Here is a 7,762-nt window from a genome sequence, read left to right as displayed (position 1 = left end):
GATGATTGTTTTGTCCTTTTGACTGTATTTTCCCTGAGATAAGAGTAGACACATACACGATGAAGCCAAATAACTTTATTCAGTGATGCATTTTACTCCTTTTTTAATAGTTAATTTTTTTTCTATGTAAACTTCATGGTTTTGCTTGGGTCTCAAATCTCTCAATACTGACAAGAATTACTGTGCTTTTTGGTTATAGTAATACTTTAGATACAAACTTTGTCAATGCATGGTGCAATTTAGGCATATATTACTCATTAACAGATGGTTTTGGACCTCCTGCTGTGATTTTTTTTATTTTTATTTTATTTATTTTTTTCCTCTAACTTGCAGCAATTGTAATTAAAAGGCACAGTTGGAATCCAAAGGGAGTAAAGTATGAACAAAAATTCACAGCAGCAAGTCGAGTCCACTCCACTGTTGCATTGCAACATCCTCTTAGTTGTGCTTGGCATGTAGCATTTCCGCAAGTAAAGAGTTGCAGGGTAAATCTCCGAGAAGGTGGCGTTGGTACAAATAGTCCTCAACCTGCAAGCTAATGCTGCGTACCTCAGGCAGCCTGAGAAGTAGCTGGCCGAACTTGTCAGAGTGTCCTGGATGACTTCGCTGGGTGTGCTCCATGAGGGCTCTGTTGACCCTCCCTTGAGTCTGCTCCACTTGCCTACGGTTGTGTACTGACTTCACATCTGAAGCAGGCAAAAACACAAAAGTGCAAATGCATCAAATCATATTAGAAAAGTCATCCGATTTTGTCGTAAAAGAGCGTAATCACTAGAATTTCAAAAGAAAATTCCCACCTGGATTGAATAGTACAAGATATTTGAGGCAGACAAACTCGTGTCTGTCAAAGTGGAGTGCCTTAAGTTTCGACACGAGGTCTTGAGCCCTTGCTACCAAGCTACTCAGTGTTGCACCAGCCTGGGATATAATGGTTGACACTTCAATCTGCATCAGAAGTACATCGTGATCTTTAACTTTTCTTTATTTGACCAAACACACAACCACAATATAGAGATATTTTTTATAAGCATGACAATGTAACATTTTATGTGGCAAGTGTCTTACTTTACCTGTTGACCTGTGACCAGATATATGCAACCCTCTTTGCCATAAGTAACTTGTCTACATAGGTGATCCAGGACCAGCAGCTCACTCCAACAGCTCTGCAGAAGCACCATCTGGTCTTCCACCTGTCAAAAGGGTTCACATGCCCAGTGTGTTAGTGGGAATTAAAAAGGCAACAGCCCAAAACATAGAGAAAAGCTTTCTCTCACTTGTGATGAGTGATTAAATTATTTCTGTTACTGCAAAATGGTGAATTTGACATAATGTCCTTCATTTCATGATTCATCACCTTGAGCTCTTTAAAGAGATTACTGTTTCTGGCCCACTCCACAAGCCCAAACAGAGTCTGGTCAGCCATTTTACACATGATGCTGAAGGTATTTAGACAGTCATGTTTCCCTCGATGGGCCTGCTCTCTCTGGAGACAAGCTAGGACTTTGGCAGACAGTTGCACCTCACCCTGCTCGCCCTCCAAGAGCTGGTTTAGGAAGTTAGATGTGAGAGTTGGCGATGAAGGGGTGATTTGGGTCTGGGTGGGAGCCTGGGGGAGCGTGGAAGCTGAACTTGGGGTAGAGCAGGGAGATGATGTTGGCATGTTTCCAAAAGGGAATGAAGTATTTGGAGTTGAATGTACTGGATAATGTGTGGGAGCTGGGTTGTAGCTAAAAGATGTTTCTCCTTTCTCCTGGAGGTATCCAGGAAAGGTGCAGTACAGTTCAGGGTATTGCACGGATGGAGGACTTGAGCAGTCCAGAGACCGGGGTTCACCTGACTGCCCCATGCTAAATGGATACATGTGGGATAGCTGAAAAGCATCAGAAGATGATGGTTCACTGGTATGACTGTTGATGAGGTGAGGATCATTTGGAGATTGTGGATAGTGGGTTTGTGTTGTCTCCATCTTAACTCTGTGGGGAGCAGGATTAGCCTTTTGCTGCTTCATCTGCCTGTCCCGTCGGTATAGAGGCCCAAATTTATTCCTGCCACCTCTCATACGATCTGCTCTAACAGCTGATGACAGAACAAGAGACAAATGTTAGGGGTTGAACCACAAGACTTTAACTTTTAGCTGAGATCATTCGTGGCATTCAAGCAATACATTTCGAGGGCCCATATTAGCTCCGTAATACAAAGTCATCATACTGTATGCAATCTAGGTTATTACATTACGTTATTACAACACTTTATATAACTTCTGAGATCAGTCACAAAGGAGGAAAAAACATGTATGTCAGTAGATCACAAAGCATGTCACAATGCAGCAGTGACAAGTTTAAATGCATGAGAATATATGTGTATATGTCTAAGTAGGAAGTGGTAGCAGATTGGTACCTTCTTTCTTCATGCCTACAGCCAAACACTTCTGGAAACGGCAGAAAGGACAACGTTTTCTCTGGGAAAGGTTCATGGGGCAGCTTTGTTGTTCTGCACAGTTGTAATGCTTGTTATTCTGCACTGAGCGTTTAAAGAAGCCCTGCACACAGAGAGAGGGAGACTGTTGCTTGATGCGATGCTGAGAACAAGACAATCTGTGACAAAAATATGAAACATACATCTCTGCAGTCCTAGTCACTTTCCTGCTTATCTTGGCCAGGATACTCTTGGAGATTCAAGAGCTTAATTTCCTGGCCAAATAAACCTTAAAATGCATAAGTACGTTAACACAAAAAGCAGCATGTATCCTTGTTCTGTGATATAGGTGAGCTGTCATCAGCTTATCACTTACCTTGCAACTCTCACAGGTGAGAAGTCCATAGTGGTATCCGGAAACTTTATCTCCACAAACAGGACAGCTCTCCTCTGACTCTGGCCTGCTGTCTGTCCCTGTCTTTTGCTCCTGAGCTGGAGAAAAACAAGAATAAAATGTTAGATTTAGGTGATGAAACAAACTTCACTGACTTAAGATGGCCAGCAATGTGGGGCAGATTAAAAAGACAAGAGCGGGTTGTAAAATGTGGATCATGATTGGTCATGATAACGTTTCAAGCTGCCAGGACAAAGTAAGTGAACTTCTGGTATCAACTGAGTGTCTACTGTGATTTATATTTTGTTTTCAAGGATGATAAGTGTTGCCAGCATCCAACATATTTCTTAGTTTATACCAGCTCGTAATAGTCTGTAAAAGTCTGCCACAAAGAAGCAGTGTAACAAATTTTAAGATTGTTGTGAAAGCCCAAGTGGTTGAAGAGACAGGAGCACCATGCAGCCAGTGTGAAAATGTGTCATCTAATGAGGTTTATTGCTCAAGTGTTGAGAAAACAACGAACACTATGGGCAACTGTATCCCTGTTGCAGACAGTACCTTATCACTCATCTTGATTTGCTCAACTATGATCACAGATAAGACCTTTACATAATTACAGCCATTCAGCTAAATGGAAAACAGTTAAAAGCCAAACTTAAATGTCTATTTATTATAGATTTTCAAATAAAAATTATTATTATGTTTCATCCACCACAATGTGATATGCGTTTACAGTCACTATTAGGGCCAAATACAACTTTAGAAACTTAAACCGTCTTTTTAAAAAAACATGGATACATTTCTGAAAAATGTAAAAGGAAAAATGCAAATCTTCTTACATTTATCTGCTCATCTACTATTGGTGCACTTCCATCTAGTACTCACATGTTGATGATCCCTCAAAAGCTAATAGATCCTCTGGATAGTTACCAGGGTGGTGGATAAGAGGCTGAGCCAGCTGTGGATAATAACAAGGTATGTCCATCTTTGCTGGTGAGACATGAAATCCATTGTCATCTCAGCTTCATTCACTTTGTTGCAGAGATCAGGAGACCAGACAGACACAGCAGGAGAGCCAAAGAAGAGGTAGGTGGCCGTCAGGCCCCACAGCTCCGATGGACTGACGGCTGTTTGAGGCCCACAAGAGGACTTTGATCTGTAGTGAGTGTCATAAAACCTCTCCTGACTGGCACTCCTACCCAGTCAGTATGTCAGCAAGCTGACCAACCAGCCCCTCCATGGGAGACAGTCAGATAGCCACCTGCTGGAATCTCACTAAAGTGAAATAACAAAAGTATCACTGAGCCATTCTGGATCTCAACTGTTAAGATAAGAGTCCACTGAGGACACTCCATCTTACTTCCAGTAAGATAAGATAAGTATCCTTTTAAGCATATAAACTCAATATATATTTCACGATTATAGATTATTCATATCAATGTAGCAATGTGAGGATGAGTTTGAGTAGTTTGAACTACATCACATACATTCTGTTTAGTCCAGTGGTTCTCAACCTAAAGGCAAATCAATCCATAGTGTCAACCATTTCAAAGGTGGTTACTTTAGTCTTAAGTCTGAGACCATAGTCTTGATGACATTTTTGTCTGGATAATTCCTGGAGTGGTCCCAAAGGACTCATCTACACGTACTTTGGCTCCACCAGCAGAGTTTGAGTCACTGAGGAACAGGTGTCAGATAACATACTGCTCTCCATCAGGGTAAATTCATCCTATCCCCTTCATGACACACTACAGATTTGTGCACTAGCAGCTGTGCATATTGCTCTTGACATTGTTACACCACAATGTGTGTATATTTTTCAGTTCTTTATGCAAGTAATCCGTGCATACCATTTACTGCGTTTTAGCATCTATAGATGTGTGAGATCAAACGTTTACGATCAAACTGAAGGCATATGTGTTCTACTGCGGTGAAATATAACAAAGCTGACAACAGATATCTGAAGAAAACACTATTTAATTTGTTTTAGTCCATACATTTCTTTGAGGAATTTATGAATTTTAATTTAGCAAGGCATTCAATTATATAACAATTTGATATATGCACTGTAACAGATTTGGATTTTATTATCCCACATTTCCAGCCAATGCTTGAGGTGATAAGGTCCTACGGAACACCTAAATTGGCAAGCCGATGTGGTGAACCTCATAGTGACGTCAAAGCCACAGGGCAGCTCAAAGGTGGATATTTATGACACATACACTTTAGCTTGTAAATAAATATAACATTTCATAAAGAAAAAGAGAGAGACAAAAAATGCTCACTTAGCTATTTCAATCTGCATGTTTAGCTTAAGAAAGTTCACAATGCCCCCCTACTTTCAGAGATCACATTTTCATAAACTGTTCAAGTATACATCAACTGAAAATCTAAAGTGCTGATAAGGGCTCAAGTGGAATCCTGCAGGCATTGGCCTTTCTGACTTGGTAGTGCCATCTTGTGGCAGAGAATTGAAATTGCTCTAAACTGTATGTTTGGTCTAATGTTAAATCAGCTGCTTTTGGGTGCAAGTCCATATTATGAAGAAGAATTTCCTTTCATGAAATGTGTAAACTGTTATCAATTGCTGTAGCACTTTGGGCTATTTGATCACGCACATTTGCATTTTAAAAGTTTAAAAATACACTGATTGGGGGGAGTCAGTCTGCTCTGGTTCCAAGGTGTTAGAAATGAGTTTTAAGATTAAGACATGGTTTTATAAAATAAATTATTCTTGATTATGATTAGGTATTTTGTGGATGGTTCTGCTTACAGGAAGCGTTAGAATTTAATATCACGACTGTTTTTGTGAAATGGAAACACCCCCACCAGGTGTCAAGTGGTCTAGCACTGTTAGCAGGAGATTATGTAAAAAGCTGCCTGTTTGTTCAGGGGCTGACCCTGGTTTGCATGTACATTATGGAAAAATAAATAAACTAACTGAACAGTACTCTGCCTTCACCATAATTCAGACACTCAGAGGCCGCCCACAGTCAAAAAAGGTGGATAAATCATGAACAAACAGAGGAATAGTTGCAAAAAGGTGACTTTATTGAATAAAAAAAAAACAGGAAATCTGTAGTAAACTTTTCTATTCATAAGGTATCTAAAAACTGTGTGCTCACAGGGTAGGTTATATATTTGATATGTGACTTACAGCAATGGTCTACTACAACATATTTTCACATGTGTCGTCTGCAGTAAGCTGTTGCTGCACGGGGCTGACAATTTCCAAGAAAGAGGAGATCAGACCCAGTCATTAGTTGCTGGGGCACACGGGGTCTCCCTCAGCAACATACCACACCTCGTTGTGTCTTTTGAAGAGTGTCATTGGACTGCAAGAAGACAATAAAATGCACCCAAACATTTATATCAGAACACAAAATCAACATATTGAGGGTTTTTCAAACTTTCTTAAACATTTTTTCTTCAAAATACTGTGACTGTATTACCTGTTATATCCAGCAGCATGGTGGGATCCTTTTGTGTATTTTGCATTAACAGAGTTAAGTGCAGAGGAGAGTTCATCTGCTTTACTGCTGTCAGCCATGCTTGTCATCCATCCTCCATAGGTTAGCACATACACGTACATTTCTGGCATCTCGTTGATGTAAACCTGAAAGTTAGCAAAGTTTCATTATCTGCAAAAGCTTGACTTCAAAGAAAAAAATCCAAACATAATCTCGGGAAGTTTGAGCTTACATCGTCATTGTTGGGTTTGGGGGGGTTCATCTGATGTTCAGATGGTAGCAAGAAACTCATTGTGAAAGCACCCCTTTCCCAAAATTTCTTCTCAGGAATTTTCACAATAACAGGAGAAGTCATTTTAATTTTCTTTCCTGAAAGTGAACACATAAGACAGCTAGGATAAAACCAACAGCAAATAAAGGCATATTAAAGGCAAAAAAGACGGGACAGCAAATGCACCTGTTATGATTCAAAACAGCAACCCTACCTTTCCTTTCTCTGTACAATAACTTCCTATAAGGTTGTGTCAAAAATCATAATAATTTTAGCTGAAGCACAAATTATGTTTTATGATTAAAGTGTAAAAATACAGTGTACATTGTATGTGAAGTCTGTATCATTAGGATTTTCTGCATTGCTTATTTGTACTTGTAACTTTATATACTTGAGCACAATTCCCTCTTTCAAATGAAACATTTACACAATAATAACTTTCAGTAAAAGCTTATACAATAAAAGAAAGAAAAAGAGAAAACATGCACACACATACATACCAGCCTTGTTTTCTCCACTGATGTATTTAAACAGCTGTGAAAAAGCCCTCGGTGCAGCAAATTCCATGGCGTAAGAAGTCATGTCAGTTGAAATCCATTTCACAGAGCCATAGTGACGCACCTGAGAGACAAGCACAAGCACATGTAGTGTTTCAGGGTTTTTTTGTGCACCTCAAACGTGAAAAGCTTCTTTTCCTGCACAGAGACGCTCACCTCATATTTGTCCGTCTCACAAACCAGATCAAACAGCAGGCACTCTTCTGTCTCAGTGCAGAACTCTAACTGAGAGGAGTTTCTGTAAAAAATAGAGAGGATATTTGTTTTTAAGCTCACTGATACAGATACTATAAGATTTAAAGAGGTAAGACAGAAATAATTTGTACCAGACACACAATAAAAACTTGACCAACTCCACCTTACTTACCCAACTCTGGCCTCAGCTGTAAGAATCAACAGAAAGCCAACAAGCCCTGTAAGACAAATCCTGCAACACACATATGGAGAGTTTTTAACTTAGAACTAATAAAAACGAGACAAGTTTGAAACATTAACGCACAGTTCACACACCAATACATTTCTGTTTAGTTATTTTCTTTGAAGACAATCTGTTAAATAAAACTTACATCGTGGCTGACTGCTGTATTCTCTGGATTCACAAAACAGAATATTTTCAGCTCGGTCTAAAACAAGAATTTATCCACCCTGGTTATGA

General features: G+C 39.6%; 2 protein-coding genes across 2 annotated transcripts; both read right to left on the bottom strand.

Moving 5' to 3' along the window:
• Nucleotides 1-438: 438 nt before the first annotated feature.
• Nucleotides 439-3,846, bottom strand: nr5a5 (nuclear receptor subfamily 5, group A, member 5). The gene is made up of 7 exons (XM_075453628.1): nt 3,695-3,846; nt 2,792-2,907; nt 2,398-2,539; nt 1,355-2,076; nt 1,071-1,190; nt 798-945; nt 439-686 (listed from the first exon to the last, which is right to left on the bottom strand). The coding sequence occupies exons 1-7, from the start codon at nt 3,792-3,794 to the stop codon at nt 439-441; spliced, it is 1,596 nt and encodes a 531-aa protein (XP_075309743.1). The 5' UTR covers nt 3,795-3,846.
• Nucleotides 3,847-5,839: 1,993 nt separating this feature from the next.
• Nucleotides 5,840-7,762, bottom strand: soul5 (heme-binding protein soul5). Its single transcript, XM_075453731.1, has 7 exons — nt 7,674-7,762; nt 7,475-7,534; nt 7,264-7,345; nt 7,051-7,171; nt 6,512-6,648; nt 6,262-6,425; nt 5,840-6,144 (listed from the first exon to the last, which is right to left on the bottom strand). Coding segments are annotated over exons 1-7 (642 nt in total). The 5' UTR covers nt 7,676-7,762; the 3' UTR covers nt 5,840-6,068.

Source organism: Odontesthes bonariensis, chromosome 21 (genome assembly GCF_027942865.1).
Source record: "Odontesthes bonariensis isolate fOdoBon6 chromosome 21, fOdoBon6.hap1, whole genome shotgun sequence".
NCBI classification, from domain to species: domain Eukaryota; kingdom Metazoa; phylum Chordata; class Actinopteri; order Atheriniformes; family Atherinopsidae; genus Odontesthes; species Odontesthes bonariensis.
Note: the sequence above shows the minus strand (reverse complement) of the source record. Positions and strands in the feature narration are given on the sequence as shown.

What these genes read in the sequence shown, in the direction of transcription:
- nr5a5 (XM_075453628.1), bottom strand. Translation starts at nt 3,794, where the DNA reads ATGGACATACCTTGTTATTATCCACAGCTGGCTCAGCCTCTTATCCAC. An exon ending in ATCTGGTCACAGGTCAACAG is followed by an intron (nt 946 to 1,070) that starts GTAAAGTAAGAC and finishes CTTCTGATGCAG; the next exon opens with ATTGAAGTGTCAACCATTAT. An exon ending in TCTTGTACTATTCAATCCAG is followed by an intron (nt 687 to 797) that starts GTGGGAATTTTC and finishes TGCCTGCTTCAG; the next exon opens with ATGTGAAGTCAGTACACAAC.
- soul5 (XM_075453731.1), bottom strand. An exon ending in CCAAACCCAACAATGACGAT is followed by an intron (nt 6,426 to 6,511) that starts GTAAGCTCAAAC and finishes GCTAACTTTCAG; the next exon opens with GTTTACATCAACGAGATGCC. An exon ending in CATGCTGCTGGATATAACAG is followed by an intron (nt 6,145 to 6,261) that starts GTAATACAGTCA and finishes GTCTTCTTGCAG; the next exon opens with TCCAATGACACTCTTCAAAA.